Source organism: Mirounga leonina, unplaced genomic scaffold (genome assembly GCF_011800145.1).
Source record: "Mirounga leonina isolate KUSES-001 unplaced genomic scaffold, KU_Mleo_1.0 Mir_127, whole genome shotgun sequence".
In the NCBI taxonomy this organism is placed as follows: domain Eukaryota; kingdom Metazoa; phylum Chordata; class Mammalia; order Carnivora; family Phocidae; genus Mirounga; species Mirounga leonina.
Genome location: NW_023270316.1, coordinates 53,148,678 through 53,171,550, shown reverse-complemented (window position 1 = coordinate 53,171,550; position 22,873 = coordinate 53,148,678). Strand labels below are relative to the sequence as shown.

General features: G+C 40.0%; 1 protein-coding gene across 2 annotated transcripts in view; it reads left to right on the top strand.

The window, feature by feature from the left end:
• EPSTI1 (epithelial stromal interaction 1) overlaps nt 1–22,873 on the top strand; it is an 87,332-nt gene that overhangs the window by 39,296 nt on the left and 25,163 nt on the right. For both annotated transcript variants that reach the window (XM_035003314.1, XM_035003313.1), the window contains exons 7-8: nt 12,371–12,464; nt 22,636–22,719. In XM_035003314.1, coding sequence (XP_034859205.1) covers nt 12,371–12,464; nt 22,636–22,719 — 178 coding nt within the window. The remainder of the gene's footprint in view (nt 1–12,370; nt 12,465–22,635; nt 22,720–22,873) is intronic.

Here is a 22,873-nt window from a genome sequence, read left to right as displayed (position 1 = left end):
ATATCAGACCATGCTAGGATTTGGGTCTGTGTCAGGTGATTGTAGGAGGCTTTGAGGAAGCAGGGCTTTGTTCTGGGTTGAATGGAGGCAGGAGTGATTGTGATTTGGTATCTTAATCTTTTTTTTTTTTTAAAGATTTTTATTCATTTATTTGACAGAGAGAGAGAGCACAAGCAGGGGGAGCAGGAGAAGCAGAGGGAGAAGCAGGCTCCCCGCTGAGCAAGGAGCTCGATGTAGAACTCGATCCCAGGACCCTGGGATCATGACCTGAGCCGAAGGCAGATGCGTAACCATCTGAGCCACCCAGGCGCCCCTAGGTATCTTAATCTTATCTGAAAGGAGGGAAGACCTGAGTGATTAATTGTAATGGTAATGTAATTAATAAAGAAGTGGCAGTCACACAAATTAGCTAGGAATTGGGGATATTTGGTCACTTTGGTTTAGACAAGGTTCTTGTATCTTTGTTCAGACATGTTAACGAGTGGTCTTCTTTTTGTCAGGATCCATCACAGTCACAGGGTGACCTCTTCTGATGTTGATACTGTGTGAAATTGCTTCCAACAGGAGAACACCAAGGCCTAGCTCTGAGTGCCAGGCCAGCTCCTGGATGTCAGGGCCAGCGTCTAGCCTTCTCAATACGTAATTAATAATTGGTAAAAGATGAAAGTTGACTAGTGTCTTATTTATAAACTAGTTTACTTAATTATCTTATCGTTGGAAGCTGGTCCTGTCAAGTGTTCTCTTCTTGTGAGGGCAGATCTGGGATCAGACTACTTGGGCTCAAACTATAATCCGTCTGCTCACTAGCTGAGCATTATTTAACTCCTTGAGCCTCTGTTTCCTCGTGGAGAGCATGGGGTGGGACTAGTAAAAGTTGCTAACTCAAAAGAATATTAATCAATATAATCCATGTAAGACATCTAGTATTGTGTTTGGAGGGAGAAACTAAACAAAGTCTAAAGTAACTGCAAATTACAGCACAAGAAGTATGAGAGGGACCAGCTGATTCTGGCCTTTGTTCCCAAGAATAGACCCTAAGAATGTCTTTTTGACACATAAGATTTACTAAGGCTGTGGGGCCCAGAAAGCGGTTCTGGTAAATATACGGTACCTGGGGGCATATGTGGCCCACCCCCATCTTGGAGACAAGCTACCTGCTGAGCCAACTTTGTGAATTCCATGTGAATTCTAAGATCCTTACTGAAAAAAATTACCACAAAATGAACTCTGGTCAAACAAATAATCCAAGAAAAAGGAAGAGAGAAGGTATCAGAATAATTGTGAACAAAGAAGATAGTGACATTTATAGTCAAGTATATGATGGATTTTATCTTCTTTTTTTAATTAAGAATCAGCATGATCAAATTAATGTCAAGAGGATTTTAGTGCTACAAAAGGCACAAGGAAGAGAGGGAGATAGGAAGTAACATAAGCATTTTTTTCTTTGCATGAGGAAAGGCTTGTGAATTCTTCATATTGATAGAAGACTAAGTGATACGTGTTTTATGTGTTTAATTATATGTACAAATAGGATAGGATATAGGATAGGATATATAACAGGATTATAAGATACATAACAGGATGTATAGGCTATATAACATAAAAACTTTAGGAGAAAAAAACACAACACTGAAATACAATGAATACAATGAAAATTTGATCATTACAACAGAAGGCAGAAAGGAGGGTGGAAGTTTTATAAACAAGTCAGCAGTGGGGCGCCTGGGTGGCTCAGTCGTTAAGCGTCTGCCTTCGGCTCAGGTCATGATCCCGGGGTCCTGGGATCGAGCCCCACATCAGGTTCCCTGCTCTGTGGGAAGCCTGCTTCTCCTGCTCCCCCTGCTTGTGTTCCCTCTCTGGCTGTCTCTCTCTCTGTTAAATAAATAAAATCTAAAAAAAAAAAATTTGCAGGGAGCAGCACCAGATATCTGCTGACAACGGCATCAGCTAGCGGTTCTGAGAGGTAGAGGCACTTTCTTCACCTTTTGGTGCGCCTGGGTGGCTCAGTGGGTTAAGCATCTGCCTTTGGCTCAGGTCATGATCTCAGGGTCGTGGGATCGAGCCCCCTGCCGGGCTCTGCTCAACGGGGAGCCTGCTTCTCCCTCTGCCTGCTTATGCTCTCTCTCTCTCTGTCAAATAAATTAAATCTTAAGTCAGCAATCACAGAAAAGGTATATAGGCCAAACCTCCTTATTAAAAGAAATGCTCTTGGATCACATAAAAAGATGAAACTCTAGCTGTACACTACTACAAGAGATGCTGCAAAACAAAGGAGTTGAAAGTAAAGGCATGGAAAATATAGCCGTAAATGCTAACAAAAGAAGGCAGATTAATTAATATCACTGTTAGTAGGAGACAGAATTGAATTCAAGGTGAAAACCATTCAACAAGATAAAGGTCTTTTCTAGAGATAAAATATGTAACCCAAAAGATAATGTGAATTATAAATATCAATTTGAAACCTATAAAGCAAACTGCTTAAGTCTGTAATATAGATAATGGGTTTGTCAGAATTTCCTTTTAATTTAGCTAATTTTCTGTTGAAATGAACACATCAAGTGAACAAAAAAATATAAGGAATAGAAGATTTGAATAACAATGGCTTAGTATGATTATATAGACAGTTATAAAGTGTTGTACCTAGTTTATGAAAATACATATTCTTGGGGTGCCTGGATGGCTCAGTTGATTAAGTGTCCAACTCTTGATTTCAGCTCAGGTCTTGATCTCAGAGTCATGAGTTCAAGCCCCATGTTAGGCTCCACACAGGGCACGGAGTCTATTTAAAAAAAAAAAATATATATATATATATATATGTATGTATGTATATATATATATATTCTTTACAAATATTGATGTAACTACAATTGGCCCTGACTAAGGTTTCAAAGTTTCTCAGAAAATCCCCCAAATACTCCCAAATCCTAGAAAGCCACCATTCTTAAGAAAAATCTAATAATGTTAGAAATTAAGCAGTAAGAAGCTTTAACATCTATTCACTTAATTTTTTTAAAATTTTTTTGAAGATTGTATTTATTTATTTATTTATTTGAGAGAGAGAGAGAGCGAGAGAGGGAACACAAGCAGGGGAAGTGGGAGAGGGAGAAGCAGGCTTCCCGTGGAGCAGGGAGCCCGATGCGGGGCTTGATCCCAGGACCCTGGGATCATGACCTGAGTAGAAGGCAGATGCTTAATGACTGAGCCACCCAGGCGCCCTTAATTTTTTTTTTTTCTAATCACTTCTCTAAATGACTGTTATGGTACAAACTGAAACCAAAACTCAAATTATAAATTATTTAGGGATAAAAGAATACAAATTTTAAAGTATTTCATGTTAAAATCTACAGAATATGGCTACAAAATTATTTAGAAAATGTAGAGTTTTAAAAGCATTTAATAAAAATGGAAATAAAAAACCAAAGCATTTTATTAATATAGTATTATAACCATAAAATAAATACAAAGATATGGAAGAGATGGGAGGATAATACAGAAACTTTTTTTTTTTTAGTAAGGTAGAAAAGGAATTTATCATCTGTAAATTAACCCCAAAACTGGAGTCTTTAAAATTCTGATAAAATTTCAGACAAATTTTGAACTTGTCTGATTTTATTTTATTTAATTTAAAGATTTTATTTATTTATTTGACAGAGAGAGAGAGAGAGCACAAGCAGGGGGAGCGGCATGCAGAGGGAGAGGGAGAAGCAGGCTCCCCGCTGAGCAAGGAGCCCAACGTGGGGCTCAATCCCAGGACCCTGGGATCATGACCTGAGCCGAAGGCAGCCACTTAACTGACTGAGCCACCCAGGTGCCCCAGAACTTGTCTGATTTTAAAAGAAAAAAAAAAAAAACAAAACACAACAACAACAAAAACCCTGCAAGGACAAGAAAGGAAGTATAACCAAAATTCTGGAAGAGCAAAATACTATGTCCTACTTCTAATTGTTAAATGAGGAAATCTGGGTGAAAAAAAGTATTTCCATGGAAAATATATACAGTTAGACTTAATGCCTGAATAGAATAAAATGGAAGAGAAAATGTAGTTTGACTTTTACCTACAAAAGTCCCTAGGCCCAGCTGGGTCTTTTCCAGTGAGTCCTACTAAACCTTCAAGGAAGGTATTAGATTTTGTTTGAAATTCTAGGAAGAAAGCCAGCTTCCCCAGTGAAGTCTGGAACAGGATGATGAGAGTGCTTATTATTACCTGCAACTAGAGACTGTTTCTATTTCTAACAAAGAAATTAAGAGCCTAAATATTGGCTCTTTAGAAAGGGGTAAGTGTCTCTGATTGTCCGTCTAAAACATCCCAAAGGGATCAACTAAAAAATTATTAGAGCTGGTACAAATAGTTCAACTAACATGAATCGATCTAAAGCCAATATGCAAACATTTGTCTTTCTTAAAAACCATCAAAAGCCCATTATAAAATATAATTGAAAGAAAAATCCCATATAAAATAATCATCCACAATGTAAATCAGGTGGTTATAAGTCTAATAAATAGACCCTACATAAATGAAATACCTAAAAGAAGATGAACATAAATATACACCATTTACTATAAGAGGAAAAAATCAATATTATAAAGATATTTCTCCTGAACAGACCTTTTGTGGAATTTGATAAAGTTTAAAGAGAAAATACTAAAAAAGTAGATAAACTTAAAAATGAAAAACTGAAGGGACTTGGGAGAGGCTTAATGTACCAGGTATCATATATGTAATATAAAAGTATGGTAGTAATAAAGTGTTATTGGCATTGTAATAAATAAATCTATTCAAGAAAAGAGAGAATTTATAAGTAGGCCCATGAATATATGGGCATTTAGTATTTAGGACTTCAGCTATTGATAAAAGTATCCTTTCAAATCAGTATCAAAAAGATAATTTGACAAACTATTGAACCCACAAAATTAGAATGTAATGAAGAATGTTTTTAGAAATTATAAGTCATGCGCACAACTCAGAAGCTATAAGGAAAAGTACAGACTACAGAAAAAATTTATGATAGGAGACACAGTGAACAAACACTACAAGTCTAGGAGAAAATATTTGCCTCAAGAGTAATGGACAAAGGATTAATTTCACAAAGAACTCTACAAAGTAATAAGAAAAAGACAACTCTAGAAAAACTGGCAAAGCACTCTACCAGGTTACTAGGTTCTAGGTATGTATTATGAATAAAACAAATATAGCCCCATAACCAAATGTGGAAATTCAGATAAAACAAGCTAACCAAGAAATATATAGGATAACAGCCTATAATTCCTGTGGGAGAACATAGTGGTGAAGATAGCAATCTCTACCAGTGATCAAGAATACTGGGACTGGGAGGGAGAATCTCCTTAGCATGATCAGGAAGACCTGAATCTCTGAGAAAATGATATTTGAACTGCAGATGAAAGCATGAGAAAGAAGGACCTCTGCTAAGAACCAGGGGAGAAAGTCCTAGGCTGAGGGATCAGCACACAGTGTATTCAATAACCTGAAAGGAAGCTGGTATATTGGGGTTGAAGTGGGGAATGAGAGATGTTGAATTTGCCAGGATAGGCAGGAGCCAGACTGATCATGCAGGCCATGGCACAGAATCTGGATTTTATTTTAACTAGAGGGGGCAAGCCTTCAGAAGCTTTTTTATTCTTTTTAAGAAGTGATTACCATTTGCTGTGTCAAGAATAGATTCGAGGAGGCAAGAATGGAAATGGAGAAGCTAGAGACAACATTACTGCCGGAGTCCAGGTAGGAGTTGGTGTTGGCTCAGTTTAGAGTGACGTCAGTGTTCGTGAATTTCAAGTGAAGCCAATTGACCCCACCACTCCTCCATCCTCCTCCATGTCTACCATCCCCAACCACCTGATATATTATTTTTCCCCAAGTTTAATTCACTTGCTCTGGTACACATGCAGATGGTTGACTTTATCTGAGAAAGAGGAGGGAGAGAATTAAAGGCATTTGTAAAGGAAAGATTGTAAAAATGGACTGTGGACTCTAAGCTGCCCAATAAGTAAAGATGGGTGGGAATGATGGTGAGAAAGGAGGAAACAAGGGTTTGGAAATCTCAAAGAGGCTAGAAAATTATTGTAGTGAGGATGTTTGTGCAAAGAACATGGAATGACAGAAAGTTCTGTCCAAGAGTGAGATCTGTCATTTCATATGTTGGAGGGAGGATATTTGTTAATGATGATAAAATCTAGGGTAGGACTCGAGAAGTGTTGCTGAGGCAGAATGAAGAGCTACTGGAGATGAGGAAATAAAAACAAACAAACAACAACAACAACAACAAACCCCCCAAAACCAGAGCCTAGGGGCTGGAAGGCAGGGAGGAGATCAAGGACTTCCATGTCACTGACACTAGTTGAGATAGGGAGGAAGGCTAGTCGTAATGAATGAGAGTTGGTTGACCAGATGGTTTGGAGTGTAGCAGTAGCAAAGAGGGGAAGAACTTAGGGTATACTGATATCAAGAGCACTACAGGAACAGACATTCTTTTTTGTAAGTGATGGGGGGGGGGAGAAGTAATGGTCTGCAGTAGCATGGGGAGCAGAGAAGATGCCTGTGTCACCACTAGGCACTGAGGACAATGTAGTATGAGAAATAAAATACCTCCATTTAGGGACCTCGGAGGAAAGCACTGTCTTTAAGATATAGTCTTAGTTTCAGGTAAGGAAGAGATCTGAGGGAGATTTTTTTTTTTCTTTTGAAATAATTTTCAGTTTGGAGAAAGTCACAAAAATAGTACAGTGTTTTGCAGTAAGATCTTCTCCTACCTTCCCCTAATGTTAATATCTTATATAAACACAAACAATGAATCATGGAACACTTCATCTAAAACTAATGATGTAATGTATGGGGATTAACATAAGAATAAAAAATTTAAAAAAATATATAAACATAGTACAATTATCAAACTAGAAAATTAACATTGATACAACACTACAAACTACAGGCTTTATCAGAATTTCACCAGTTTCTCTCCAATGTTCTTTTTCTATTTTAGGATCTGATTCAGGATCACATAATATAATTAGTGGTCATGACTATTTCGTTTCCTCCAATCTGTGACAGTGCCTCATTTTTGCCTTATGTTTCATGACCTTGACACTTTCAGTCAGTACTGGTTAGTTACTTTGTAGAATGTCCCTCAAATGTGGGTTTATCTGATGTTTTCTTATGATCAGATTGAGGTTTTAATTTTCAGAATACTAAGAAGTGATGCTGTGTCCTCAGAGCATCATATCAGAGGATACATGATGTTGATGTCCTCCTTATTGCTGATGTTAACTCTCATTACTTGGTTGTGGTAATCTCCAATGTAAAGTTATTTTTTTTCCCTTTGTAATTGGGGGAGATACTTTAGGGCTATTCTAATATCAGGTTACCCTCAAATTTTTCCCTACTGATTTAGCTCTGAGTGCTGACAAATGTATGAATGGATTTTGTTCACATCCACTTACATGAAACTAACTCAGGCAAAACGGTATCTGTTTAGTTTATCTGATAACCCATATTGCTAAGCACAAAGCAGAGACTAAAGAAATATCTGTTGCCTGCACAAATGCATGTGTAAATGTAAGAATGATTACTTGCTCACCTAACCTTCACGGTGGGGAAGTTCAGGTTTGTGAAGCTATTGTGAAACACAGGAAGAATGTACTGTTAGATAGTACTCATATAGAAGGGCTCCTAAGACACACTGAGGTTTTGTTTTCAAATGAGTGTTATAACATGATTTAATCTTAAGTCAGGATCACATGGACCTAAGAGAATTATGCATATTAAATATCCATCTGTACAACTATAATAGTTCTCAAAATCAACAGGGGTGCTTTTGAGAAACATAGATTCTCAGATCCTACTCCAGGTATGCTGAATTAGAAAGTCCAAGTCTTGAGTACAGTAATTTCCAAGAAGCACCATAGATGATTCTCATGGTTCCAGCCTCACACAGGTCTTCCTATTGGAATTTTGGAAATTATTGTTCAAAGGAAGCTAGAATGGCATGTGTAAAGCTTTTCCCCAGTATGCACCACAATGGTGTGTATGCTTTTTGTCTTTTTGAGAAACATTTCAAAATCACAGAAAATATGTATCAACCACTAAAGTCATACCTAAGATTTTGCTTACATGTGGTTCATTTTTAAAAAGAAATTTAAATGGCATGGAGATGAATGAACCCTTTCACTGTTTCCCCCATCCCTCTGTCATTCTCCTAGCAGTAACAGCTGTTCTGGTATGTAACATTTGTCAGTGCCCTTCAGCCAAAGACCACCAGGGATACACCTGTAGTTGAACATGCTGGGTTTATTACTTGTTGCAGATAAAGAAAACACACCATAAGAAATGGAGGGATAGCTCAGTAAGGCTGCTAGGAATAACTGATTAGGATTTAGGTTTTGGTTGGGTAATTTTGGGAAGGATCTAAAGAAGCAGGGGATTGCTCTGGATTATGTGTTGTCAGCATGTGGGGACAATTCTATGTTTGGGTGTCTCAATAAATCTTACCCAAAGGAAGGACAGCCTAGATGAGTATAAAGCTGTAATTGGTAAGGAAGTCGCCATTCATTTGGCAAGATGGGGGATATTTGGTCATTTGTGAGATGTACTTATGTGAAGTGGATGCTCTGTGGGATCATTTATGTCCATTAGTAGAACGACATGGCTTAGTCAGATTAGTTTGTAATAACATTGAGGTGTAGATGTGTCAGAACAGTTCCCAGATGCGTTGGGCTGCTTTTCTTTTTCTCATCATGTACATTTTTCCAATTTTATTACATATATATGAAACCACACAACCCCCTCTACTCATATATTCAGACTGTTGTTTGTGTCCTTCAGATATTTTGATCACTGTATCATACTTTCACAACTCCCCTCCTCCCCCTACTGGATACTGTTTTTTGGAATTGAACCATATTGATTCTTGATGTAGATCTAGTTCTTTTCCTTCTTCCTTTCCATTCTCATCTCCCCCACCCCTGTCCCACCCCCAGCTCCCTCTATCTTCCTTCTCTCTATCTCTGAGACTCTTACAAATGGTGCTGGATTAAATGACCCTGTTCAGGTGTCTTTAAATACCTATGCAAGAGTTTCTCTAGAGTAGGCACCTAGACATGATACATGTATTCAACTCTACTAAGTATTGTCAAATACTCTCTGAAGCGGTAACATCAATTTTCCCTTCTATTAGCAATTTATAAAGCAACCAGTTTTGCAAGACACCCTCCCTAGCATCTGCAAGGTTATCATACTTTTTTATACTCTGGGCCTAGGTAGCTTCTAGAACTGACAGGAAGACAAAGCTCAAGGATGAACAGATTCTTCCCCTTTCCCACCTTCCCCTCCCCCGATGAAGGTTCTGAAATACCTAAGCTGCCTAGCTGAATCCTTGAGAATCCTTTTTTTCTCTTCTTCCTCAACTCTTCTTGGCTACCTCTTATAGTTTTGGAATTGATCACCTGAATGGAGAAATGATTCTCTTGTATATATTTCTTTGTGTTGTGTTATGAGGGTACACTAGGTGCTGTAATAGACTTTAAAATATATATATAGATTGAGTAATATGGGTTTTTTTTCTTGCTCATTTAAAGCATGGGTGAACAAGTTCGAGTGGAGGCCCCCTCTACTCATATAGGCAGGCCCCAAACCAATATAGGCTTCCCTAACTTCAGTATACAACTTTCAAGTTGTGCTGGGGATTATCTTTATTCCAGCCAGCCAGAAGGAGAAAAACGTGTGGAGGAGCATGTGTGGGAAGTTTATAATTAGTTAGTCCCGGAAGGGGTATGCATCACTCCCTTTCATGTTCGGGGTCAAGACTCGACCCTGTGGCCAACCTCAACTGCAAGGGAGGCCAGGAAATATAGTCAAGTTGTGTGACTAGAAGAGGAGAACATGAATTTGGACATTTAGCAATTCTCTGCTGCAACTGGGTTATATTGAAGTGAGGTTATCCTGAAGACACCTTTTAGGATAAGCTATAGGAATCACCCTAAAAACAAGCAGGAAGGACCCTTGAAGGTCTTAAGTTGGACATGAGTGAACTAAATCTAAACCAAGTCTGAGTTATTGGTAATCCTTTCATCAGTTCTGTGGAGAATAAAGGAAGGAGTCCTCTATTGACGCTTGGGTTAGAGTGATAAAGCAAAACAGGATCATCCCCTCAATAGGTGGCAAAGTCCCAGGATGACAAAGGGCAAGAAACTCCAAGGGAAAAGTGACTCAGTGCTGCAGTCCGGGGTTCTTAGTCTTGTTGGACGTCCCACCAGGAAATTCTACTTTTGCCCTCAAGGAGGTTGTGTATTTTATTTTTATTAAATATGACCACGGTTGCCTACAAGGATCCCAATTCAGTTTAGCCAATATATGGAAATTAAAGTATATACCTAGGCCCTGTACTAATAGTAGAGAAATACCAGTTAGTTTAGTAGCTTGGAACTTGGCTTGTTGGTGTACTTAATCTTGGGGAATAATCCACATTCTGCACAGACCCATACTTGTATTCCTGTGACCATCGTTACGATTTGGTCCTGTGGCGTAAGTGGGGCAGTGATCATTGGCAGAAGGGCCGTGGCTAGTGGTTGGCTCCACAGTTAAGAAGCAACCGTCAGCACGCAGTGCAGGGCTGCCAGTCAACTTGGCCTGAAGTTCCTTCCTTGTTTTATTATGGTGTTTCTTTTTCACTGCATTTCCTATGTCTGAACTCAGCTAAGGATATTCAGGAATCTCATCCCAACTTCTGGCAACTCTCTTCTTTTAACACTTTTGACTGATGACTTCATAAAGCCCCAGACAGTGGGGCAGCTTCCAGCTCTGCGACTTCATTAGTCTCCTTGTCTACTCTGGGCAAGATAAGCAATCCTAGACAAATGGAGAGGCTGTTTGTCTCAACTGCTGAAGCCTTATGTTTCTCAGGGTTATGTACATCGCTTAACTTTTTGCTCTTCCTTTCCTAACTCAAGCTTCTGACCTTGTTCAAACGCCATGTTCTATCTAAGTAATTATTTGAAGTGATGTGGGCATCTCTGTTTAATTTTGAATTCCTTGTTTTGATTTTACCTCCACTGGATACCATTTATTTTTACCAGACCAGTTGTGTTTCCTTTGATGCCCACATCCTAAGTGCTTGATGAATTGGATCCTAGCAGTAGGACTAAAATATTAGGGGGGAGAAGAGGGATAACTGAGGGAAGGAGGCAGGCAGAGAGCAGGATGCAAGGAGCTGATGTGATATAAATTAGGTCTCCATGAGGTATTTGGTTGTGAATGTGAAATAAAGTGGTAAAAATCCCACAAATTACAAGAGGAAAGGACAAAGGAACAGAGATCAATGGTAGGCAGCATGGGAAAGTCATTGAAGTAAGGGCTAGGAAACAATTCTAGTGTGCTCTGCTTGACATAGAGGAGAGGAGAAATTGGGGTGATAGGGTTTTTTTTCTTTTTAAAAAATATTTTTTGAGAGAGGGAGAGAGAGGGCACGGGGAGGGAGAAAGGGGGAGGGACAGAGAGAATCTCAAGCAGACTCCCCGCTGAGTGTAGAGCCCGACTCAGGGATCGATCTCATGACCCTAAGATCATGACCTGAGCCAAAACCGAGTCAGACACGTAACTGACTGAGCCACCCAGGCGCCCCCAGTGGTTTGAGTTTTTAAGGGAAAATCAAAGAACTTCTTATTAGAACTGGGGATATTTCTAGGCCAATCTTTCTGAGCTAAAAAGAGATGTCAGAAATGCAGGCCAGACCAGCAGCACTTCTTAACTTCCATGGGAGGTACAAATCAAATGAGAAGGTGTGTGGGTCTGTCTGTCTGTGTGGAGAGAGAGGGCCCATTGCTGCTTTTAGAATCCCAAAGGGGAGGTGGTCCATAATCCATATGTGGTAAAGAATTACTGCATTGGAGGGGCTATGTATCCTGAGAGCAGTCAAAGCCATGAGGGAAATGAGAGGAGAAAGGAGGTGAAGGGCCATGTGAAACCAGTGTGGAATGACAGTCACAGGGACCCAGTGTAACACAGTTCTGTCGTGAAGTCTGAGTGTCAAGCTTTAAATGCTCAAAAGGGAAGTTAGGACCCCACACTGGAATCTGAGAGAGCATTTATCTCCATGTCAAACTACACAAAGTAGAAAATATGAAATCATAGATTCACATTCCACAAACAATTTTATATTTTTCAGACTAATGTTCTTCAAGAATGTGGTCTTGCAATAGCATTTTGTTTTGGTCTTCTACGCTACCTTGTTCTCAACTCACCTTTTGTTCTACTCAGGAGATTTTCAGTCATCACCCAATAAAAGTCTAGGCTAGTATCCAAAGGCACAATAAATAATATTTCTATTTTCATGAAGGCACTAACACGTATTTGTGTTCCTGCTAGCAAAACTGCTGAGTTCCTGAGCAGACTGGACGCAGAGTTGCCAGACAGAAGTACCCGTCAAATTGTTCTTCATGACCCACAGTCTTCAGCTTGGGTAAGTGGAATGCCATGCAGGGTTGCCATCTGGTACTTTATAAAGAGGCATTTAGTGAATGAAGACTAAGGGCATAGAGTGTCCTTATATTGTAGATTGTTGGGACTAAAGGCAGATGACCTGATCTGAAACTTTGACTTCAACTGTTGCTTCCTTCAGCTATAAAATAATGCTGTACTTGTTATCTACATTATGGGCACCTTTCAGCCTCTGAAAAGCCTTTGATCTCACCTAGTCATCCATCTATTTTTCTATCCTTCAAGTTTTTATGTTTACATAAGGTCTATCAAGTGCATACAGTTTCTGTCTGGAAGGACTTTAGTTAAGTGAAGGAGAAAACCATAGCTATAAAGTGAACAGGTGAGCGTAGAGCATATAACAATTAGAAAGTTAAAGCTTAAAGGATGAGTCAGTAACATGAAGAGTCATTCTGGGTGTCAGGAATTAGAACATAGAAGCAAGAATTAAGGTATAATGGCAAGAAAATGCACAGCTTGTGTTAGGGAACAAAAGTTGTGTAGCTCACTCTTCTAGAGAAGGATGCAAGAACCATGAGGGGCAATTTGGGTGGGGTAGTTCCGGTGGCAATTTGGGTGGGGTAGTTCATCGTGTAGGCTGTCTTGGGTTCTGCAGGATATGTAGCAACCTTGACCCCTGGGCACAAAATGCTAGTAGCATCCCCCAGACATCAAGACTTCCAGAAATGCGTCACACGTGGAGCCTGTGGTGCTCCCGGCAGAACACTGCAGAAATTTGTATGATGATTGGAGAACTTGGACCTCATTCTGTGAGTGCTGAAGGTACTAAACACTTTTAGGGAAGGTTCAAGGTCAGATTTGTATTTTAGCAGAATCACACTGGTAACCATGTGAAGGATGGCTTTAAAGGAATAGAGAGGCAGAGAGGCCTCTAAGAGGCTCTGTGTTAATCCAGGTGAGGAATGATGAAAGCATGAAGTAGGGCAGTGGGTAGGAGGGTGGAAATGAGAGCACAGGTCAGAGAACCACTTAGAAGGTGAAATTGGCAGGGCCTTGGTTATTGACTAGCTAACTGGGGACAAGAAAGTAAGTGTAATTAAGGATGCCTCTGGGAAAGGGTTGTAGTTGAAAGAAAAGATGGGTTTAAGTTTTCAAGAGTATTCACTTTTCCAGAGTTTGGGTAGGTAAATAAGATGTTAGAGAAACCTGATCTTCATTTCCTTCATCCCCCTTTCTCTTTAGTGATCATGTTTTAAAATGTCAAGAACACATTATGACACTCCTTGGGAAAAGGTCCTTATGCTCTTACAAAATTTTAAAAGTTCCTTATTTTTTTGGTCCACTTCTAATGTGTTCCAAAGTCTAGATTTGCCACAGGTCCTGATATATCTGTTATCTCTTCCCTCACTGTAGGGCACTAGAGGAATGAGAAGCTGTAGGTAGTAGAGCTAAATCCCGTGTAGGGACAGTACTTGACGTCTATCCAGATACCCTGTGGCTGTGAGGGAGGGGAGGAAAGACAGGAATTGGATAGCGTTATCAACTGGGTGCTTGGCTGCCAGGATGGGCTTGATTTTGCTTGAGGGCTTCCTGAATCCTATGGTCTGAAACACCTGGCAGAACTGTGTGTGCCTGCTCAATTGATTTTTGGCTCGTTTCTTCAATTTAACAAGATCATCCTGAATTTTAATATTGTTGTCCAAAACATGAGTCATTTCTCCCAGAGCTGTGTTTTCTGTGGATTGATTATTGCATTAGTCACACGATCCTCAGAGCTATTAATAGAAAATAAGGGGCAGCATTGCACCCAGGATGGTTCTTGATGAGCTGCATTCAATAGCTGCTCCCCTTTCAACACCAAACTTATTAACAATTTGTTGGTGTTCAATATACTTAAGTGACTTTTTTTTTTTACCCATATTGTACTCTTCTCATTCTGTCTAATCCATATGCATAGAATGGCTCTGAGAATGCTCTGCAGAACCATTTCTGACGCTTTAGGAACGTCCCACATATACAGGGCACTTTTTGTGATGTGGAAAGAAGACACTAGCAGTTTGCCTCAATTATTATCAACGTATGGAATGTGAACACTGTGTGGTACCCATTTATATGGGTTGTGATGAGCTGCAAGGCTTCAAGTTAAAAAAAAAAATTTTAACATAATGCAACTTTTCTGAGAAAATTGTTCGTATCACACTTATTTAAATGTGGATTTTCCATGGGCAGATGGGAATTTAATAAATACTATGCAATTCCATCAAGACTACAAGAAAATTCCTTTAAGTGATACATAAGAGAACTTCAGACAAAAGATGCAGTGTTTACTTACACATGGATTGATACAGTTCTCTGTAGTGTGTGTGTGTGTGTAGTCAGAAGTCCCAGCATCATCATGCCTTCCCTAATCATTAACATTGAATATTTCTGGTTATACACTAAATGGTTTCCAGTCCACTTTGTTGCCTCTTGCCCCCTCTTCTACAGAGAAGAATAATGTAAAAAATCTCATTCTGTGGTTCCACTGCCCAGTGGCTCCCTGTATCTTCAAAGATAAAGTCAAAATGCTTTAGCTTAAGCACAAAGCCCTTTCTGCCCTCTGCCCTCCTCCCTCCCTGCATGATTCCTTTCTCTACATAGACTCTAGGTCTCTGCCACTCCCAAGTATGGGGTCTGTGGACCAGTAAATACGGGCATCACCTGGGAGCCTATAGAGGTATAGACGAATCTCAGGCTCCACTCCAGACCTGAATAGGAAGCTGCATTTTAACACAGTCTGTGGTGACTTGTGTACACATTAATGTTTGGGGGGCGCTGCTCCATGGCTCATGCCTTTCCAGCCATTTCCTCTCACTTCCGCTCCTTAGAAGCCCTAGTGCAGTTTGGTTTAACTTTTATCCATGTGCCACATGTTTTTAAAAAGTCAACAGGGTGATGGGTATGAAGGAGGGCACGTGTTGTGATGTGCACTGGGTGTTATAGGAATCATTGAACACTATATCAAAAACTAATGATGTACTAGGCAGTGACTAACTGAACATAATAAAAAAAGTCAGCACTTAAAGAAATACCTGTGTCCCTTGCACCCTTTCCACCTCTTCCCCACTCCCAATATTTTAAACTCCTTGCATTAATTTCCCATTACTTCTAAAATAAGTCCTGGGGATGTAAGGCCCAGCATGTGACTCTAGTTAACAACACTGGACTGTGTATTTGAAAGTTGCTAAGAGAGATCTTAAAAGTTCCAGTCACAAGGAAAACATTTTGTAACTATGTATGGTGACAGATATTAACTAGGCTTATTGAGGTGATCATTTTGCAATATACACAAACATTGAATCGTTATGTTGTACACGTGAAACTAATATAATGTTATGTCAGTTATGCCTCTCTAAAAAAACTTCCCATTGCTGCTGTAACAAACTACTGCAAACTTAGTGGCTTAAGATGCACAGATTTGTTCCATTACAGATGTGGAGGTCAGAAGTCAGCATTGAGTATGAAGGGGCTAAAATCAGGGTGTCAGCAGGGCTGGCTTCTCCTGGAGGCACAAAGTGGGGGGTGGGGGGATCCGTTCCTTGCCTCTTCTAGCTTCCCTTTGGCTGCCAACACTCTGGCCCCTCAGCATGTGGCTGCATCTACCCTCTGCTTTCATCCTCACATCACTTCCCTTTGACTTTCTTGCCTTCCATCTGTAAGGACCCTTGTAATTACATTGGGCTCACCTGGATCATCCAGGATCCTCTTCTCAGAATCCTCAATTTCAGCAAAGTCCCTTTTGCTATGTAAGGTGACATTCACAGCTTCCAGGCATTGAGACGTGGACATCTTTGGGGGGCCATTATTCTTCCCACCACACTCTCCTAGCTGTTTGTTATTTGGATTCATCTACCCAATGTATATATTGCTATTGCTTGACTAATCAAGTTTAGATTTTGTTAATTTATTCCTTCCTCTCCATTATCCTAATATAAAACTATTCAGTATTTCATGCTTTCTCTTACTATGACTACATAAATTTTTTCTCACTGCCAAGCCAGTTAGTATACTTTACATTTTCTTTCTTTTACAACTTTTCAAAAATTTTGCTAACATTGGCTTAGTTTCCTCTGAACATTTATTTGAATGCCTTCCTTCAGATTTTGTGACTGTTCCACCAAGTGTTTCTGATGCAAATTTCCACAAAATTTTCCATTTTGTGCCTGTGAGAAAGCGTGTCAGTTTCGGGTTCCTTTCCCTCCTGGAAACAGCCCTCTTGCCGTCTTCTGCCTTAACCGGGGCTGGTTGTTCATTTGGCCTCCTACACAGCTGTTATTTTGGGAGTTTCCTTTCACTGAATGGTTCTCAACCTCATCTACACATGGGAATCACCTGGGGGGTTTTAAAATTCACTGATGCCTGGGTCTTCCCCTCAGAGATCCTGTTGTATTGTGGCCTGGGCTTTAGGGCTTTTAAAACTCCCCAGGTAATTCTAATGTGCAGCCTAGGATGTTTTAAGGTCATCTGGGGAATTGCTCTTATTTGTTTTCCTATGTTGGGTCCCCTGATTTCTGGGTCTCCTATCTTCTATGTTCTTGTTTTATTTCTTTGTTTTGATGGAGCGTATTATTTAGTGGCTTCCCAAGAGAAGATGCATGCTCAGGTCATTGCATGTCTGAAACTATCTTTATTGAGCCCTCACACTTAGCTTGTAATTTTCTAATAAGTATTCCAAATTAGAAATAATTTTCCTTCAGAATTCTGAAGGCATTGCTATTCTACCTTGGAGTGTTGGTTCCTGAGAAATCCAAAGCAATCTGAATTTCATTACTTATACATAAGGGTTTTATCCCGCTTCCCCTGAAAATGTTTTAATATCTCCTTTTTTCCCCCTGGTATTCTGTAATTTTGTAATGATGTGCCCTAGTATGAGGGTCATTTATATTCATTTTCAGTCTGGAAACTCATTTCTGGTTCTAGGTGACTTTCTTGTGTTATTTCTTTGATTTATTTCCCTTCATTTTCTCTAAGGAATTCTTATTATTGAAATCCTAGGCCTCCTGGATTTATTTTCTTCTTTGTGGAAAAAAAATATTTTTCTCCTTTAATTTATCTTGGACCTTTTTTTCTCCTTCTTGGCGTATTGGGTTAGACAAATCTCCTGTCCTTTCCCTCCTGAGTGTCTCCTTTCCTGTCTTGTGACTGCACACACACACTTCTGACAACAGATGTGTGGGAACTTTCCTTACACCAGCCATTTCTGTGACATCAGCTGGGGGTCCCAGAGTTTAACTCAGTTCAGACACTACCTACCTGGAGGTTCCCACAGGGGTTAAGGGCTCAGTTCCACAACACTGCCCTCCCTTCAGATGGCAAATTGCAAGTAGGTCCCCAGGTTACCCATAACTTCTGTCAAACATGGCTACAAATCGGGGGTTCCCATGGCTCCTTTCCTGGGTTCCCTTACTTTGGTAGAGTGGCTCACAGAACTCAGGGAAACATTTATGTTTACCAGTTTATTAAAGGATATGATAAAGGATACAGATGAACAGCCAGGTGAAGAAATACATAGAGTGAGGTCTGGGAGTGTCCTGAGTGCAGGTGCTTCTGTCCCTGTAGGTTGGGATAGGGTCAAACTCCCAGTGTGGATGAGTTCATCTCCCTGGAAATTCCCAGAACCCTCATACTTCTGGGATTTTATGTAGGGATCATGTAGGCATGATCAATAATTAACTCCATATCCAGCCCCTCTCCCCTCTCTGGAGGGTTGGAGGGGACTGGTCAGGAAATTCCAAGCTTCTAATCATGGCTTGGTCTTTCTGGTGACCAGTTCCCATCCTGGAGCCCATCCAGCAAGCCTCATTAGAACAAAGATGCTGTAATGCTCTGAACACTTAGGAATTTATATGGGTTTAGGAGCCCTGTGTGAGGGATGGGGTCAAAGACAAATATGAAACCAAGAGATGCTCCTAATGCTCTTATCACGTAGGAAATACTTAGGAAACTACAAAGGTTTTAGGATGTCTGTGCCAGGAACGGGGGCAGAGATGCACATGTGTGTGTGTGTGTGTGTGTGTGTATACACATATTTTTTCTGTTATCTCACATGTTTTCTTGACTATCTTCTAAATATTTTATGGGCCGCCTTTTTGTGGGGGGAGGGAAGATATTTTTATTTTCCAAGACCTTCTTTCTCTTTTGTTGCTTCTTAAAAATAGCAGCCTGTGGGGCGCCTGGGTGGCTCAGTCGTTAAGCGTCTGCCTTCAGCTCAGGTCATGATCCCAGAGTCCTGGGATCGAGCCCTGCATCGGGCTCCCTGCTCGGCGGGTATCCTGCTTCTCCCTCTCCCACTCCCCCTGCTTGTGTTCCCTCTCTTGCTGTGTCTCTCTCTGTCAAATAAACAAATAAAATCTTTAAAAAAAAAAAAAAATAGCAGCCTGTTCTTGTTTCATGGATAAAATATCACCTTCTAGCCCTCAGAGGACCCAGTGCAGGGAGCAGAGGAAAACTTCAAAGAAGGGGGCCCGGAGGCTCACTACTCAGTATGCAGGATTTTATACAGTCCTTTTACTCTCCAACTGGGATTTGACCACCGTGACCTTCTGTGCTAGGTGTGCCTGGTTTAGTTTATCCAGAGAATACATTTCTGATTTACTGTCAGTGTTGGGAGAATTAGTGGCTGAATTTTCAGGGTGGGAGCAGGAATAGCCACTTTCCCATCTTCCATCTGTTGTCCTCAACAGCTGTCGCATCCTTCTTGGGCCCTCACGTTGCTCTGTGGAGAAACCCAGCTTCTTGTGGGTATCTTGGTTTCTGAATGTAGAGTTTGATTCATTTTCTCCTCTGTGCAGGGTAATTTCTGAGAGAAGGATGGCACAGAAACATTTTTACTCCACCATCTTGAAATGGGAACTTAATTGCTTGTCACAGGTTGAATTGTGGTCTCCACGCCCACCTCAGAATTCATTTGTTGAAGTCCCTCTGTACCTCAGGGTGTGACTGTATTCAAGATTGGGTCTTTATAGAGATAATAATAAAACAAGGTCATTAGGGTGGGCTGTAATCTAACAGGACAGGTGTCCTTATAAAAAGGGGAAATCTGGACACAGAGACAGACATGTCTACAAGGAAGATGATATGAAGAGACAGGGAGAAAATGGCCATCTATAAGCCAAGGAGATCCTAGGTCCTTCCCTCACAGACCTCGGAAGGAATCAACATTATAGATACCTTATTTTTGAACTTCTAGTCTCTAGAACTGTGAGACAATAAATTTCTGTGTGTTTAAGGCCCCCAGACTGTGGTACTTTGTTATGGCAGCCCTAACAAACTAATGCCATGCTATTTTTCATTTGTTCACACAGTGCCCTTCCCCCTGCTTAGTCTGATTCGTGCTTACTCTCTAAAATGCAACTTAGGTCAACCCATTTTGAGAAGGTGTTCTTTTTTTTTAAGATTTTATTTATTGATTTATTTGACAGAGAGAGAGAGAGAGAAAGGGAACACAAGCAGGAGGAGTGGGAGAGGGAGAAGCAGACTCCCTGCTGAGCAGGGAGCCCGATGTGGGTTTCGATCCCAGGACCCCAGGATCATGACCTGAGCTGAAGGCAGATGCTTAAGCGACTGAGCCACTCAGACACTCCAAGAAGGTGTTCTGATCCAGTTTAATTAAATGTGCTTTTTAGCTTCTTCTGTCCATAATACCCATCATGCTGTACTGTAATCATCAGTCATCTTGTCTGACTTCCACACTAGGCTATGAGGCACTTGAGGTCTGAGATCATGTCTTACAAAGTGCTTGCACATAGAGGCTTAAATATTATTTATTGAATGTATGTATTATAAGCATAACTTTTGGGGCAGGGTGAGTAAAAATGTATATTTTGGTTGAATAACAAAAATTTAGTATTAATATTAATATTTAGAGATAGAAAAATCATGGGAATACAATGACAGAAATTGCTGGGATTTAGAACTAAGAAAAATCGTGATCAAAAGTCTCCCCCCCCCCCCCATTATTTTTGAACACAAAACTTCCTGTCCTGCCTGGGAATCACAGCTGGGTAAGCAAGAATTAGGATTGCGAGTAACTTTGAACTCTTCATAGTTGAGGAGCCATGTGACTTCCCAGTTTCTGTGGCCTTTTTAAAATGACACTTTGTGTCTAATCACTGTGTTTTTTTCTGAGTAAAAAACTAGGACCCGTATTCTGATAAAAGACCAATAAAGTGGTTAGGTTTAAAAGGAAGTTATACAAATAGAATTTAGGTTTCTCACTCAATCATCATATCTGCTTTAACTAAATATTTTATTACTCCTTTTAATCTCTTGAGTAGAAGATGTGTGCCCCTGGTCCATTTCCTTCTTTCAGGTCTTATATGGAATACTTGTGATAAAGACTAGCCTTCTCTAATGTAAAAAGAAGGGGTCATTAGAGAACAACTCTTCACCTTCAGTGTCTTATCACAGTTCTCTTGTGTTTAGGATTTAGAGAAGAGAAAATCCTAGGATATTTTTGCCCGTTTAATGAAGCAGGATTTGAATATGTGAGCGCTTTCTGAACACATCCGGAGTTCCACTATTCCAATTAGTAGTGCTGTAGATGATACCATTCCAAAGGCCTGTCTCCCTTCCTGGAAAGTGCTTATTATTTGATGGAATGTGGGTTTTTATAGTGACAGAAATGGGGGAATGAATTAAGAAGTGCTTGAGAAAAATTATAGTAAGGAAAGGCGGGGTGGGGGGGGACCAGCCTTCATAAGCTTTATGGGTTATTAGTCCAAAGAACTAGGCCTGAAATATGTAGTGTCCTGCCATGATGCTGCTGGTAGTTTTATGGGAACAATGGCATTTCCTACATATTAGCTTATCAGGCTGCCCTCTCTGCCTCACAGAGGGTAGGCTACAAATCACTGTGAACAGAGAAAGTGTATGACAAATGAACAGACAAAATACTTAAATCTCATAAATTCCAGGAGGCATGGTCACTATGCCAGTGTGTGAAACCCTGTCGTGCTGGGTCAGTGGGACTGGAGGGCATCCTACTGTGTGTGCTCGTTCTCCTAACGCTGCCCCTTGAGGCTCTAATTCAGCCAGAGGTAATGACTCTTGTGTTGCTGAACAGCCTTTGTCTTCCTTCTCAGAAATAAAAATGAGCTTCAGGTACCAGTGAAGGATGCCAAGACTTAGAAAGAAATGCATCTCTGGAATTCTGTGGTATCAGCCACCAGTTGACAGGCTATTTAATAGGATACCATTAATGAGCAGTAGGTATATCAGTGCTTCTAAAGTCACCGTCTCTATTGCTTGTCTCTGAGATGAACTGATCAGCTACTTAGAGTCTATATAATTTACAGAAGAATATAGCTCTATTTGAGAGCAATATCTTTCCTAGGCAGGGACCACTTTCCAGAATTTACATGTGTAAGCCATTAGTTGAGTTCCGTATATGTTGAATTCCATATATGTTGAATATGACAGCATTTTAGCCGAGCAGCAAAGGAGTAGGAAGTGTTGAAGGAGGGATATTCCAGGCAAGGAGGAGAATGGTAGATTCAGGGCTTCGGAGTCTGATCACCTGGAATTGGAGATCCATTCTGGCCTTGTGGTCCAATCAAGTTATTTCACATACCCAAGTCCATTTCCTTATTCACAAAATGAGGATAATATCTACTTCATAGAATTTAAGGGTTAAATAAAGTAATAGCAATAAATGCCTGGCAATTTAATGCATTGATGCTATTGTAAATGAGGTAAAAACTATAGATTTTCCTCCTCCTTGATGGGCTTATTCTTAGTCCAGTTTCATCTCCATTCTCTCTCCTTACCAGAGTCTAGTTAGAACTACTGTTAGTTAGTTGGAATATACTTGGAATAGAGGAAAGTTAAATACGTTTTTCAAATCCCTATCACTAGAAGAATAAACTATTTTGATTATCTCTGAGGGGATATTTTTAAGCTTAATTAAACAAACATTTAGATCATCCTTTAAAATGTGCTGGATGATTATGCTTATACTAGCCTTGTTTTTATATATCCCCAGGGACATCTTCAGACATATGCATAAATCACTCAATAAGCAAGTGTGTATGGAGAGCTTACTGTATGCTTGATACAGAGGTTGAGTTATTAGAACCAGTCCCGTGGCAGGCAGACTAGTATATTGTGGTGATGCTTTCTCCTATGATTTTTTTTTTTTCCCTATACATTTATAGGCCAGAAGCCGGGCTTATAAGGATTCTCTAAAGGAAGAAGAAAATAAAAAATTGCAAAAGAAGAAGGAGGAACAACATCAGAAGGTATTCACAAGATCCTATTAGTCACTGCTAATTATTTGCTTGTGGTACTAGATAATTTTGAAGGTTTTCTGAACACAAATATTTACATACATGAAAATTATGAAAAAACAAGCATTAAAAATAAAAAGTGAGATCCGGGTGTATTTTAAGAGTA